Raw genomic sequence first — 16,284 nt, forward strand, 5'->3', positions numbered from 1 at the left:
GGTATCAGATTATTAAAATCCTCCTATAGTTTCTTACCATAGTTGGGATGAAAAATCCAAATCCCTTATGAAGACCTCTAAAGCCCTACATTATCTAGCCTCTATGTATTTCTGCCTTCATCTTATATCATCCATTTTCCTTATTCTCATATACATGATACCTTACCCTCTTTCAGATTTTTGAATATACTAATACTTATTCCTACCTTGGAACTTGTGCAATAGCTGTGTATTCTGCCTAGATTGTTCTTCCCCCCAGATATTCCTGGGGCTTGAGTTTTTTTCTTTTTTTTTTTTAAGATTTTATTGGGGAAGGGGTCAGGACTTTATTGGGGACGTAAGTGTGTACTTCCATGATTTTTTCCAAGTTAAGTTGTTGTTCTTTCAATCTTAGTTGTGAAGGGCGCAGCCCACCTCCAGGTCCTGTTGCCATTGTTAGTTGCAGGGTGCGCAGCCCACCATCCCTTGCAGGAGTTAAGGAGTCGAACCCAGCAACCTTGTGATTGAGAGCCCATGGGATCATGTGGGAATCGAACCAGCAGCCTTCAGCTTTAGCAGCACGGAGCTCCAACCGCCTGAGTCACTGGGCTGGCCCCCTGAGTTCTTTTCATTTAGGTCATACTTCAATTGTTTAAGGAGGCCTTCCTTTAAAGTAGCCCTCCCAAACACTCTGTCACATTTCTGCTTTGTTTTCTTTAATCTTAACTATTATCACTATCTAAAAGTATCTTTTGTGTTTATGTATCTACTTGTCTATTACCTGTCTTTCTCTTCTAGAATATACGAGACCAGGGGTCTTTGCTGTCTTATTTACTGTCACCAACACTTAAAACAGTACCTGGTACATACTAAGCAGTCAATAAATATATTTTTGAATTGAGTTAATGTTTTCTAGACCTGAGTAGAAGTTATTAAGTCATTTAAGGGAAAAATAGGATTATCTTAATTTTATTTATATTTGCTATATTACTAAAAGTTATAGTATTCATTTAGGTGAACTTGTATATGTTAAAAGTATGGCATAGGTATTGATAACATTAAAAAAAATACATGGCTTTTAAAGATCACGTTGACTATCAAGTTAATGCATTCATGTTTTAGAAAGAAATTTTATTGAGATTAGAATCATTGTAAAATTGAACTGAAACATGAGCTATTGTATCTTTTCTTAAAACAGTCAAGTGGATTATCGAGCAAAACTCTGGGCTTGCAACTTCTGTTATCAAAGGAATCAGGTAAGAAAACCCCCATTGCAGATGTTAATGCTGTAATACTGGTTTAAATATGTATATTTAAAAAGAAAAATGAAATCTTTTTTTATATGATAAAAATACCAATTTTTAAAATAATTAAATGATTAGGAAATATTTATCTTTAGTTTAAAATTTCATTATTCTTTCTGGCAAATAATTTGTTACATTAAAAAAATTTTTTTTCTATCTGTAGTTTCCACCTACTTACGCTGGTATATCGGAACTGAATCAGCCCGCTGAACTTTTACCTCAGTTTTCTAGCATTGAATATGTAGTTCTGGTAAGAACATACAAATAAATCTTTAAGGAAGTTTTAAATATCTAGTAATTTGCTTTATACCAAAATAGTTGTTAAATTGAGATGACTTAAAAGGCGTCATTCTTGATTTTCACATTGAATTGATGGAGCATTTCAAACGTAAGACCTCAACCTCTCAAGATCATTTTAAGCAAGGTATTTAAACAGATATTAATTTATCAAGGTCATTTTAAGCAAGGTATTTAAAAGATATTAATTTCTGTTGTAGATATTTAGTGGATGGCCAGGATATTAGATGGGATGGTGTGATTTGCTATACTGAATAGATCAATAAACATTAAAAGACCAATTTTGCTTTGTAGGTAGAAGATCAGTTTGCAAATATTAGGTTGGTGCAAAAGTAATTGTGGTTTTTACAATTGTTTTTAACCTTTTAAACCGCAATTACTTTTCCATCAACCTAATACTCAGTAAATATGATACTGGAACATGATGATATATTCCCAAGTCTAGTTAATGAAATAATTGTTGCTTTGGCCCTTGATAGGAAAATCATTTTTTTTCCCTCTTTCTGAACAACTAGCTTTATGTAGTTGTGTCTATATTTAAGATAAAAAATAATGATATGCTTTGTAAGTGTTGTAGAGAAAGCAGAATATGGTTCACTTAAGCCAGTCAGTAATTTGTCCAGCCTGGCTAGTTTCTATAATAATAAAAAATGAAGGTCTCCTCTGTGTAACTGTAAATAATGTTTTTAAACTTAATTTTTCACTTGATGATTTGCCTTGGATGTCTCTCCATGCATATATAACCTGTTTTATTGCTGAAATGGCTTTATTAGGATTCTATTGTATGAATGTACCATAAATTATTTAATTAGTCATTTATTGATTATCCTTATGTATTGTGCTGAAGTGTTAATACTTTTAAAACAACATTTTTTTTTTCTAATGGCAACATTTTTTAACAGCGTGGTCCTCAGATGCCTTTGATATTCCTCTATGTGGTTGATACTTGCATGGAAGATGAAGATTTACAAGCCCTGAAAGAATCTATGCAGATGTCCTTAAGTCTTTTACCACCTACAGCTTTGGTTGGACTTATTACTTTTGGGAGAATGGTGCAGGTTCATGAACTTGGATGTGAAGGCATTTCAAAAAGCTATGTCTTCAGAGGAACAAAAGATCTGTCTGCCAAACAACTGCAGGTAAACCACAAGACTGGTAGTTTCCACCTATCTGTGAGCATCACTCTATATATGTGTGTAAAAGCCTTCTGGATATAAGTTTCTAGAAAATATTTTTTATTATAATTGACTAATATAATTGTAACAGAAGCTTTACATTTAGTGTTAGTTTCTTTCAGTTGCCTTAAGTTGTCATACAGATTGAAGATCTTACGGTTTTCTCGGTATCTTTAACATTTAGAGTAAAAGTGAAAGTATTTTATTAGAGATTTGAAGGTCTTATAGAAGAGTCATGCTAAAGACTGAGAGAAAGCAACCACAGAATATTAGCTTTTGTGTCTTGATTTCTTACTTAAGAACTAAACACTTTCATTATGTTTGGCAAAGGGAAATATTTTAAGGCTTCAGAGTTTTTAACATAAGAACGATGAGTATATATATTTTCTTCATTCACTAGTACATTTTTATCTTTGGGGCATATCGAAGCTTTAGCTTTCAAGACAGGGGAGTTAATGTGTAGCATACTAGGATCATCTGGGAACATTTTTCAAAATTTTTTTCTCTGCCCAGAGATTTTGATAGACCATGAGAGAGTGAGTGAATTTGTGCTTATATTGGGAGGTGGTTGGGAGGGTAGGATTGCTCATGTAAGTATTTTGAAAAACTTGCTAAATGGTTCTGATACAACTCCCACTTGAGAACTGTTATTCTAGAAGATGGTACATAAACCTGGAATAAAGTAGACAGACATGAAATCAGACTTCGGAGGCACCCAGGTAACGCAAAATGAAAAAGAAAAGATTTCGAGGATGACTCTAATTTGAAGCTTGGCAGGTTGGGGTAGTAGTGCTGAAGTTAATGGAGATAGAAAAACTGGAGGAATTTGCAGGTTTGGATGAGGAGGATAGTGCACAGTGAATAAGACAGTGAGTGAGTAGGAAATAAGATTTGAGGAAGTGGAGAAAATTAGAGTTTGTTCTTTCCAGTGGTGGTTGTTGAAGGTAAGTAAGGAAAGTGGTAGTGTGGACATCTGAGAGATAACTGAGTGAAAGTGGTTTCATTTCGGAAGGACACTTGAATATGTTTATGAACGGAAGGGAAAGACACTAAAGAGGGTTTGTGAAAGCAAGAGTGAGATGAGGTCAGTGAGGTGGGGATTCCTTCAGGAGCACAGAAAACAGATTACTTTGGAGGATCATCTATTTCCATGAGACAGGAGAGAAAGAGGGCAAGTTGTAACTTCTCTGTGCCATTGTTTTTTCATCTGTAAAAGGGAGATAAGAATAGTAAATAGTATTCTTATAGGGGGTCATGAGAATTAAATGGATGTGCCTTTAAGTGTTTGCTATTGTTATTTTTAAATTGTAAGTTTATTTAAAGTGATTTATTCTTTAGATAGAAAACCCTAAAGACGCCACCAAAAAACTATTAGAAACAATAAACAAATACAGTAAAGTTGCAGGATATAAAATCAATGTACAAAAATCCATTGCATTCCTATATACTAATATTAAATTTCAGAAAAGAAACGAAAAAAAATTTATTTGCAATTGCAACAAAAAGAATAAAATACTTAGGAATAAATTTAACAAAGGATGTGAAGGACCTACACACTGAAAACTGTAAGACATTTTTAAAAGAAATTGAAGAAGACACAAAGAAATGGAAAGATATTCTGTGTTTATGGATTGGAAGAATCAACATAGTTAAAATAGCCATATTACCCAAAGCAATATTCAGATTTAACGCAATCCCCATCAAAATCCCAATGGCATTTTTTAAAGAAATAGAACAAAAAATAATCAGATTGGCATGGAATCACAAAAGACCCTGAGTTGCCAAAGCAGTTCTAAGAAAAAGGAACAAGGCTGGATGTATCGCACTCCCTGACTTCAGTTTATACCACAAAACGACAGTAATCAAAACAGCATGATATCAGCAGAAAAACCGATACAGATCTATGGGATAGAATTTAGAACCCAGAAATAAACCCGTGTGTGTGTGTGTGTGTGTGTGTGTGTGTTTATGTATATATGCAGATAATTTTCAACAAAGGAGCCAAAAACATACAATGGAGAAAAGAAAGCCTCTTCAATAAATGGTGCTGGGAAAACTGGAAAGCCATGTGCAAAAGAATGAAACTAGACTGCTGTCACCATATTCCAAAGTTAACTCAAAATGGATCTAAGATCTGAAATAATAAACTACATAGAAGAAAGCATAGGTACTAAACTTATGGACTTTGGGCTCAGATAATTTTATGAATCTGACCTCAAAGGCAAGGGAAGTAAAAGCTAAAATAAACAAATAGAACTATATCAAACTAAAAAGCTTCTGCACAGCAAAAGAAACCATCAACAAAACAAAGCGGCAACCAACCGAATGGATGAGATATTTGCAAAGAACACCTCTGATAAGGGGATAATACCCCAAATATATAAAGAACTCATGTAAGTCAACAACAACAACAAAAACAATACAATTAAAAAATGGGCAGAGGACTTGAACAGACACTTCTCCCAAGAAGGCATATAAATGGCCAACTATGAAAAGATGCTCAACTTTCCTAGTTATTAGGGAAATGCAAATAAAAACCACAATGAGATACCACCTCACATTTGTGAGAATGGCTGTTATCAACAAGACAAATAAAAGTATTGGAGAGGTTGTGGAGAAAAACGAACCCTGCTGGTGGGAATGTAAATGGGTACAGCCACTATGGAAAACAGTATGGAGATTCCTTAAAAAATTAACAGAATTACCATACGACTCAGCAATCCCTCTTCTGGGTATATACCCCAAAAAATCTTAAAACATTTATCTGTAAATATATATGTACCCCTATGTTCCTTGCAGTATTATTCACAGTGGCCAAGACATGGAAACAACCAAAGTGTCCTTCGATAGATGATTGGATAAAGAAGATGTGGTATATATACACAATGGAATATTACTTGGCCATGAGAAAAGATGAAATACTGCCATTGTGACAATATGGATGGAGCTTGAGATTATCATGCTAAGCGAATTAAGTCAGAAAAAGTTGTGAACCATGTGACTTCACTCATATGTGGGATATAAAACTGAAAGCAACAAAGGAACAAAACAAAAACTCATAGACACAACACTTTAGTGGCTACCACAGGGTAAGGGGGGAAAGTGGTAGAAGAGGGAAGAAAGGGGCTCAAGTATATGATGATGGAAAAAGAACTGGCTCTGGGTGGTGAGCACACAATGTGATATATAGATGGTGTATTATAGAAATTCACACTTGAAACTTATATAATTAACCAGTGTTACCCCAATAACTTTAATAAATTAAAAAAAAGATCAAACTATCAACTCCCCCAATTAAAGTGGTTTAATGTTCTGATTATAGAATACATTTTACCTAAATAATATAATACACATATAACACATAAAACATCTGCATTTTTGAAACAGACAGTGAATGCCTGCAGACTAAAGTTTGTTTTGCTCCCTTAAAGTGTTTTTATCTTCCGTCTCTAACCGTCTGGTTGAAAGGAGTCTGGTCTTTGCTCCCCAAATAATCTTGGATTCAAATCTTAAACTCTTCTAGTTGTGTGATCTTGGGTTGATCTCTGTGCTTGTTTTTTTCATGCTCTATGGAAAGGTATAAACTATATCTACTTTGCAAGGTTGTTATTACTACTAAATAAAATAATGTAAGTGAGAATACTCAGTATAGTGTAAACTATTATAGGGCTTTGTAGCAAAACTTGGATTAATATCTTGCTTTGTCACTTACTAGTTGTGTAATCTTAGGCTAATTACTTAGCCTTTCTGAGTGTCAGTTTTCATTTGTAAAGCGGGGATTAAGGAATCTACTTCATTATTGTTTTGTGTGGAAATAGTATATATAAGAGTTTAGCACATAATAAATCTTCAGTACAAAGGTGCTGTGCCTGCTGGCAGTAGGAAATACTGCAGTATTAGTTCAATAACTTTTTCTTTGCAAATCTGTAGACGTTCTGATGTTCTGTTACATACTTCTACTCTATTCATGACTGAGCGTTTCTAGATTCAACCAAACTTTAGTAAAATAACATTATTTTCATATGTCTAGAGAGGAATAATGCACACTTCTAAAATTCAAAACAAACCTGGCAGTTTGGCTAGGTATTAAGTCCAAAAATTAACAAGTATAGATATACAAAGTATGTATACCTTATAATCCCCCTTTAATACGATGCCGTGTACCCCTCCTACATAACACTTATAATAATTGAAATTTTATACTTAAATATTCTATTAACTCCTGTCTCTTTCACCAAATTTTAATTTCCTTAAGGTCAGGAACTATATATTTTTTCACCATTAGATACCTGGCACATAACAGGTACTTGTGATAACAGTTGCTGAAAGGGATGAATGAATACAAATTAAGAAATATAGACATTTAAGTAGCACAGTAACTTAATTTGACTATCAATTAGAAAAAACATTTCTGAGCTGGTGTCTCTCTTTGCTAACATAGCACCTTGGACTTTCGGTTTTTGATTATTTCACTGTGTTGTTATTGTTTAAATGACAGTCTCCCCACTGGACCTTTGGCTTTCTGAGGAAGGAGACTTTGCATTCTTTGTTCTTGTGTTCCTAATGCCTAGCACAGCACCTTGCAGATGGTTAATAGTTGCTACATCTTTGTAGGAGTAGTGAAATGGATATCACAGAGATTATCTCTTTACAGGAAATGCTGGGCCTCTCGAAAGTACCTGTTACTCAAGCAACACGGGGTCCTCAGGTACAACAGCCACCTCCTTCCAATAGGTAATACATAATTGAATATGGCAGAGAATTTGACAGTTCATGAAGCTATTTTAAGCATCCCATCCCCTTAACTTGAATATAGACATTCAATAATACTGTATGGCTAAATATTTTTAGGAATATATGTTATGTTAGTATACTTTTTAAAGAGTTGAGGCAGAATCATGTCACTGAAATGGTTGGTTTCTCATCATTATAATGTAAGGAGTTACTTCAATTTTGATATATTCCTGATTTTCTGTTTTTAAGTTCAGAAAAAACTTAATTTTTGTGGTTGAGGGCAGCCAAGCAATAACAGGGCCTCAGAAACTTTTCATTTTGCTGTCTTAGTCTTAGAGGTAGCTTACCCCCATAAACTCTCTAGTACGAGGTGGTATTACTATAAGTGAGTTGATGGATCTTCTCATAATTATTTCAGTAGCCTTAAAACTTACTAGGCTGGTAAATGAAAGATGCAGTTCCTGAAGTAATAGTTGGTTTGACTCATTTATAGCAGTTGTACTCAAAGTGGTTCCTGGACCGGTAGTGTCAGCATTATCTGGGAACTTACTTGAAATGCACATTCCTGGGCCCCACCCCTTACCTCCTGAAATGATGCTCTGGAACCAGCAATCTGTTAAAACAAGCCCTCCCACTGATTCTGATGTACCCAGTAGTTTTGAGAACCATTGGTCTACCGTGTATTCAAATTATTTTTCTCTATTTTTAAGAAAGTAGATAGTTTGTTTCTTACACCCTGACCCACAAATAAATAGCTTGTTCTTTAACTTTGTTTTGCAGATTCTTGCAGCCAGTTCAGAAAATAGACATGAATCTCACAGATCTTCTGGGAGAACTGCAGCGAGACCCTTGGCCTGTACCACAGGGAAAGAGACCTTTGCGTTCCTCTGGGGTGGCACTTTCCATAGCTGTAGGACTACTTGAGGTAGTGACAATAGCTTTGTTTTGAAATGTAAATGTATATGTGTGTATGGAAGGATATGTACAAGATAATGTTGAATGAAAAAACTCAGGTCATTGGAGCAAAAGTACATGATTTTATTTAAAGTTTAATCTGCAATATATCCTTTTGTGTATAGAGAAGCTTCTGGAAGGATATTTACCGAAATATTAACAATGGTAGGATAAGGAGAATTTTAAGTAGAATTTGAAAATTTTGTACCACACATATCTTTGCTTTATAATTAGAAAAGAGAGTTTAAAAAATGTTTTTTAAAAATTTGAAATGCTATCAAATTTATACAAGAGTTGCAAAGAACTTTTTACCCCCTCTGAATTATTTGATATTAAGTTGCTGTCATAATGTTCCCAACCCCTTGAATACTTTGGTTGTATTTACTGTAAACCAGGATATTCTCTTATGTAACCACAGTACAACTATTAAAATCATAGTATTAACCCTGATACATTACTACCATGTAATTCTCAGACCTCATTCAATTTGCCTGTTTATTCCAATATTTCTTTTACTAAAATGATTTATTTCAGAAGTGTACATTTATTGGTTACTTCTATTGAGGCTCCTACAGTCTAGAACAGTTCCTCAGCCTTTCCTTGCATTTCGTAACCTTGACATTGGAAGATTTTTAGAATGTCTCTCAATTTAGGTTTGTCTTGATGTATCCTCACAATTAGATTCAGGTCTTGCATGTATCACAGAAGTAATACTGTGTCTTGCGGCATCCTATCAGGTGGCACATGATTCTTATTCGCCTGATGATCACTTTGATCACTCATTAACGTTGTATCTGCTAGGTTCTCCACTGTAAAATTACTCTTATTTCCCCTCTCTTTGTAATTAATAAGCACTAGATGGTGAGGATCTTTGAAACTGGCAAATATTCCATTACTCATCAAACTTTCAATTCATTTATTAACATCACTATGGACTCATGGTTTCCTGTTTTATACAGTGAGTTATAATCTGTTACTGTCATTATCTTTTAACTTTCTACTTAGTTCCAAACATATTATGAGAAAAATTATGAGAATGGTTCAGAGATTAATTGAACTTCTATACAGAGTCCTCAAATGTTAATGTTTTATTACATTTTCTTTTTCCTTCTCTGTCTTGATATTTATATAGATCTGTATAGATATCTATTTATATGTCACACACGTATAAATTTTGTTATCGTATTTTGAGAATTTTTATAAGTTTATTTGAGCAAAAACTGACAATAATTGCCAGGAAGCCAGATCTTAAATGCTCCCTAACACATATATAAATATTAAAAAAACCATTGGAAAGTCAGTTACAAACATGAGCCCCTTCTAAATACTTCAGGGGATATTTCTTAGTTACAGAAAAAAATCTTTTGCATGACTGTAGTTCAGTTAACAAAATCAGGAAATTAACATTGATGGAATACAATTTTCTAATCTGTAAACTTTATTCAGATTTCACCAGTTACCCCAATAATACCCATTTATAGCAAAAGAAAATCCTGGATTATGCATTACATTCAGTTGTTGTGTCTTTTTAGTGTCCTTTAACCTGGACTAGTTTCTCAGTTTTTCTTGTGTTTCATGACATTGGTGTTTTTTACTGGTATAGGCTAGTTATTTTGTAGTATGACTCTAAATTTGGGTTTATCATATCTTTCCTAATGACTACATATAAGTTATGTACTTTTCCAGGAATATTACAGAACTGATTTGTGTTCTGCTTAGAGCAACACATCAGGGAACCCATGATGTCAATTTGTTTTATTACTGCTGATGTTAGTTAGCTTTGATCACTTGGTTAAAGTGGTGTCTGTCAGGTTTTATTTTAAAATTTGCGAGGTATACTATTTAGAAGAGGATTTTAAGAGACAGGTATTTAAACAAACACCTTGTTTTTAAATTTTAAGCATTTGATTATTTTATTTCTTGGAAAATGTATGCTTTCCTGTTTTTTAGAAAGAATATCTCTGAATTCATTATCAGAAATGTACATCCATTTGTTTTCTTTAAACGCTTTGACAAGTTGCTTTTTTCTGATAGTGTACTTTTCCCAACACTGGTGCTCGAATCATGATGTTCATCGGCGGTCCAGCAACTCAGGGGCCTGGAATGGTGGTTGGAGATGAATTGAAGACACCTATAAGATCATGGCATGACATTGAAAAAGACAATGCCAAATATGTTAAAAAGGGAACTAAGGTAATTTTGGTTTTTAAGTCTTTTTTCCTTATTAGAAAAATTCATTTGATAGAAGAGGAAGAATACAAATATTTTACAATAAGAAATCTGATATTGCGAAGTCGTACTGTAGCTGTTGTTCAAAATTGAAGAAATAGTCTCTTTTTCGTATTTGATAATTTAAGTTAAAATTTTTCTGGTTTTAAATGTTTAAGAACTTAATAGTAGACACCAGTAGATATCTCTTTAAAAATTACTCCTGAGGGAAACCCTGTGTGCACCTTTTTTAATATTCACGTTAAAGAATGTTTTTCCATTAAGGAAGAATATCTTGAATTTTCTAATTTTTCATTTCCAAAAGGCTGTACTTTAGATATATATGTTTTTCATAGCTTGAATGGTCTTATCATTTGTTTTGTGAGTTGTTGTCTGTTTATGTAACTTTAATTTTGTGTTTGTGACAGTACATTTTTCATTAATGTTGATTTTTGACTCTCGTATTGGTTTTCCTTGTTAATACCCCCCCACCCCCCTATTAAAAAATTCTCTGGAGTTCATAATTTTAATTTAGTTGTGCTATATTATCTCGTATTTGTTTTTGATAGTCATTATTATATTTTTTAAAGTGTAATTAATAACAAATACTTTTTCTCACTATTAATGGATGCTTTTTTCCCTGCCACCTAATTTCCCTTTGAGCTTGGAATTTTTGGAGCTTCAAAAAACGTTTTATATTTGTTTATCTTACTGCTTTTGTTATTGCCTGTGTTTGATGTTTTTGTTACTTGGGTTGGATTTAGCCAGGAAAAACTTCTGTGTTGTTCTTCTACCAAATTTATGTACCAAGGGCAAGATGTTCAGTATGCCTGTCTTCAAGTTTAGAGTATTAGGAGTTTATATTATCCCCTGTGGATAAGGGGGGACTACTATCTTTAGAAAGAATGGCTCTTAAAGAAAAGGATGTGAAAGTATCAGACTTATAGAAGTTATTTTATCATTTTCTGAGACATTATAGCAAATTATAACAAGTCACATTTAAATTATTATGGATTAACCTTTTAGTATTAAATCATTTTGATATATTAATGGGAAAAAAGATTTATAGGATGATTAAGTTTGTACATTACTTTGATTCTATTTGATAAAAAAATATTTTGTAGCACTTTGAAGCATTGGCTAATCGAGCTGCTACGACTGGTCATGTTATTGATATCTATGCATGCGCATTAGATCAGACAGGTCTCCTGGAGATGAAATGCTGTCCCAATCTTACTGGGTATGTATTTGAATTTTTACAATTTTTGCACATATAAACCAATAATGACAGTTTAGGAAAAAAGCCAGTCATCATCTTCCCACTCCAGGGCAACAGCTATTAACAGTTTTTGATACTCCTTTCCGTAAAACTCACTTTAAATTTTTTCTGAAATATAGTTATAAAGGCACAGGTCTGTTTGAAAAGCTTACCTTGATATCTTGCAGTTATATTTTAGCAGCTTTTTGAGATGTAATTCATATACAATAAAATTTACCTGTTTAAATGTACAATGTAATGTGTTTTTTCGTGTATTGACAGGTTGAACAATTATCACCGTAGTTTAATTTTAGAACATTTATATTACCGCAGAAAAAAACTCTGTCCACTAGTAGTCACTCCCCACTTTTCCTTTGTCAACCCTCTCCCCTCCCCCCCAACCACAAGCCTAGACAACCACAAATCTACTTTCTGTTTATATAATATCTCTATTCTTGATCTTAGGGGGAAAACATTCCATCTTTCACCATTAAGAATGATGTTAGCTGTAGGTATTTGTAAATGCCTTTATCAGGTTGAAGAATTTCCTACCTGTTCGTAATTTGTTGAGTTTATTACAGAGAATTTTTATGTGTTAAACCAACCTTGCATTCCTGGGATGAATCTAACTTCTGAATAATTCTTTGTATATATTGCCAGATTTGATTTGCTAGTATGTCAACTCATTTCTCAGGTTTATTTATGTAATTCATTAATCTAATAAATATTAATGAACACCTATTGTGTATCAAACTGTTCAAAGTATTGGAGATATAAAAATTTGCCCTTATGGAGCTTATCATCTTAGTGCAGGACCATTCGGTGTAACGTTTTTATTGGAAATGTTCTCGGTATTGTCTCACTGAAATGTGATGAGTGTGACTTAGGAATTGAGTTTTTAATTTTATTTAATATTAATTAATTACATTTAAATTTAGATAGCCACATGTTAGATGCACAGTTCTAGTGAGAGGAGATGAGACAAGTAAAGTAGATAGTATGTCAGATGGTGATAAATGTTAGGGAGAAAAATAAGTCAGGAAATGAGGATAGGGATTTGCAGTACTAAAGGGTGAGAGGGGAAGGCCTTATTGAAGGTGACATTGTAGCAAAGACTTAAGGAAGTGAGAGAGTGAGCCATGTGCATAATGAAGGAAGAGTGAAAAGGTTCCAAATAGCAAATGCAAAGTTGAGAACCTAACCTGGGGTATTTAGGAGACAGCAAGGAGGCCAAAGTAGCTGGAGTGGGGTAAGTTAGGGGGACAGATTGAGAGGGTCTTTTGACTATTGTTAGGGCTTTGGATTTTACTTTGAGCGAGATGGGAAGCCATTGGAAAGTTTTCAGTAGAAAGTGATGTGATCTGACTTAATGTTTGAAAGGATCATCTGACTTCAGTTGTCTTTAGTAGAGTTCAACAGATCCTTCAATATGTGGTTTTGTTCAACATTGTTTTGTTGCAATGTTGATGAGAAAAAAAAAATTGAATCCTGGCCAGGGCCACTCTCTATATGTAGTTTGCACATTCTCTCCGTGTCTGAGTGGGTTTTCCATCTTAATTCCAATTTCCTCTCACATCTCAGAGATGTGCAGTCAGGTAAATTGATGTGTCCAAATGTCCCAGTCTGAGCTAGTGTGTGTGTGGCCCTGGGATGGAAGGGTGTCCTGTCCAGGGTTGGTTCTCTTTTGCCGTGTACCCTGAGCTGCGAGGATAGACTCCCGCCCTGACTGAACTGGAATAAGGAGGGGGTTGGAATTATAATTATCTTGTTTTTACTAATCTTTCTTAAATGTATGTATAGCTCATGTTTATTTCAGTATATAACATTAGAGGTGTTTTGGGTTTTTACTTAGAAGTTTAGTGGTGTTTTGTGACCAGAATTATGCCTTAGGAACTTAACTCTTATTTATATCAATTAGCCTGTGGTAAAATTGGTTTTGTTATAGTCACTTTTCTGAAGTTGCAGTTTCCAAGAACCTATTGATGATGTTATATGAGGATTTACTGTATAGGCATACAGGAATACCAAGTGGTAGCTTCACAGATGGTGAAAAGTGATTGGATTTTGGATATATTTAGTAGGTAGAGGATTTGCTAATAGATTGGATCTGGGGTTTGAGAAAACCAAAGGTGTCTACTAGAAGGATTGAGTTTCCCTTTATTTAAATGAATAAGACTGGGAGGAAGAGTATTTGGGACAAAGTTTGGTTTTGAACATGTTTGGTTTAAGATGCCAGTAGACATCCATGAGGAGAAGTTGAGTAGGCAGTTGGTTTTACAATTTAGAATGCAGGAGATAGGTCTGGGCTGGAAATATAAATTTGGGAATTGTCAGAATATTAGTGGCTTTTTAAAGCAATAAAAATGGTTGAGATTGTAAGATTGTGCATTATAACACTGTGAAGGTCATTGGTGACTTTCCTAAGAGCAGTGAACGTTGACTTAGAGTGAGTTAGAAAAAGAACAGGCGGAGAGGATTAGAAACAGCTGATACAGACCAGAGCTTCTCAAACTTTCACATATATAAATCAGCTGGGTATGTGTGTGTATGTATATATGTATGTGTGTGTATATATATACATATATATACATGTATATATATATGCATACATATGTACACATATATATATTTTTTTCCTTCAGCTCATTGTTTTTTCTTCTTTTTCTTCTTCTTTTACTAGTTTCAGGTGTACAAAACAATATAATGATTAGACATTTACACCCCTCACAAAGTGATAACCCCAAGTTTACTACCCATCTGACACTGTACATAGCTATTTCAATACCATTGACTATATTCCCTATGCTATACTTTACATCCAGTGACTATATAAATATACATATCATTATAGTTGACATTAAATATTATTTTATATTAGTTCCAGGTATACAGCACAGGGTATATTTTTAAAATACAGATTCTGGATTTAGAATGAACAGGATGGGACTTGAAATTCTGCTTTTCCAAAAAGACCCTTAGTGATGTGAACTGATATTGCTGGACCAAAGGCCACACTGAGTAGTAAGGATATAGAGAGCTCTTTCACAGAGGTTTGCTCTACAAAGAAACAGATAAGTGGGGCAGTGTAAGTTGTCGTTAGTCTAGGATGCATTACCAGGTTTATCGATAACACAGATCATCACAAATGACATGTTTGCAATAGTAGAAAATCTGAAAGGATCTAAATTATATACAAACTGTTAGAATTAATATGTTAACTTGTCAGTACTTCTAGGTCAAGGTCAACGTACAAAATTCAACTCAGTGTCTCTTCCTCCATGTCTCTTCAGTCTCATTCACTGGGTGTAAAACTAAGTTTGATATAACACACGCACAGGCAATATATATTCATGTGCACATATACACATATACAAATATGTATTTGTTTTTAAGAATGATAATGCATGCTGTAAACTGCCAGTTATTTTCACCAGTATGGAGAGCAGGGTGACTGGAATAGGAGAAGCATATCTATTACTGTGTACTCTTTTGCATCTTTTGAATTTTGTAATGTGTGGATATATTATTTGTTTAAAAAAGAATTTTTTTAAAATTACTGAGGACAAATGCAAATAGTAGAGCCACTCAGGTACCCTCAGGATTGCGATTATTTGTGCCATGGGGGTAGTCTCATATATTTGAGTTTTAAAAATTAATGATAATGTTGCACATTTTGGGAAATATCTTTAAAATTTGTTAGTAGAACTGAGAGGTAATTTTTTTTGTTTTAACACGTGTCAAACTCACTACTTGTGTCACATTGCTTTTTATTCTTTCCATGCAGAGGATACATGGTAATGGGAGACTCTTTCAACACTTCCTTGTTCAAGCAAACTTTTCAAAGAGTCTTTACCAAAGATATACATGGACAGTTTAAAATGGGCTTTGGTGGTACATTAGAAATAAAGGTAAGAACCAAAACTTGACACGTGTGGTATGTTTAAGAGAAATTTATAGGTTTGATCATAATTTTAAAGTATCATTAATCAAATTCAATATATGATTTAAAAATAGTGGTTATTTTATATTGAAACCCAGAGTTAGAGATTTTGTTCATTAGAAAAATGTGTCATTATTAAATGTACAGTGAAATTTTATTTGAGCATTTCTGAATAATGGTTAGAAAAGAAGATATTAGATAGGTAAAATTTGTTTAAACTCTTTTTTAACCCTGCATATATAAGGTTTAACTTCTTAAATGTGTTCGATCTTTTTCAGTGCTAAATTTGCTTATGTTAGTGCTAGATATTTTTTTTTTTTTTTTGTGCTAGATATTTTTATTTGCAGAAATTGGTATCTAACTTAAGAGAAACCTGTTCTATTCCTTTTGGATAATCAGTAATTGTTTTATCGTTGGTAGGTTGTTGCTATTATT

General features: G+C 33.6%; 1 protein-coding gene across 1 annotated transcript in view; it reads left to right on the forward strand.

The window, feature by feature from the left end:
* SEC23A (SEC23 homolog A, COPII coat complex component) overlaps positions 1–16,284 on the forward strand; it is a 50,391-nt gene that overhangs the window by 5,060 nt on the left and 29,047 nt on the right. The window contains exons 3-10 of the mRNA XM_081049769.1: positions 1,178–1,235; positions 1,447–1,533; positions 2,483–2,719; positions 7,410–7,489; positions 8,270–8,414; positions 10,478–10,636; positions 11,776–11,891; positions 15,694–15,817. Of these exons, the coding sequence (XP_080905895.1) occupies positions 1,178–1,235; positions 1,447–1,533; positions 2,483–2,719; positions 7,410–7,489; positions 8,270–8,414; positions 10,478–10,636; positions 11,776–11,891; positions 15,694–15,817 (1,006 nt within the window). The remainder of the gene's footprint in view (positions 1–1,177; positions 1,236–1,446; positions 1,534–2,482; positions 2,720–7,409; positions 7,490–8,269; positions 8,415–10,477; positions 10,637–11,775; positions 11,892–15,693; positions 15,818–16,284) is intronic.

The sequence above is a fragment of the Rhinolophus hipposideros genome (genome assembly GCF_964194185.1).
Source record: "Rhinolophus hipposideros genome assembly, chromosome: 5".
Classification (NCBI taxonomy): domain Eukaryota; kingdom Metazoa; phylum Chordata; class Mammalia; order Chiroptera; family Rhinolophidae; genus Rhinolophus; species Rhinolophus hipposideros.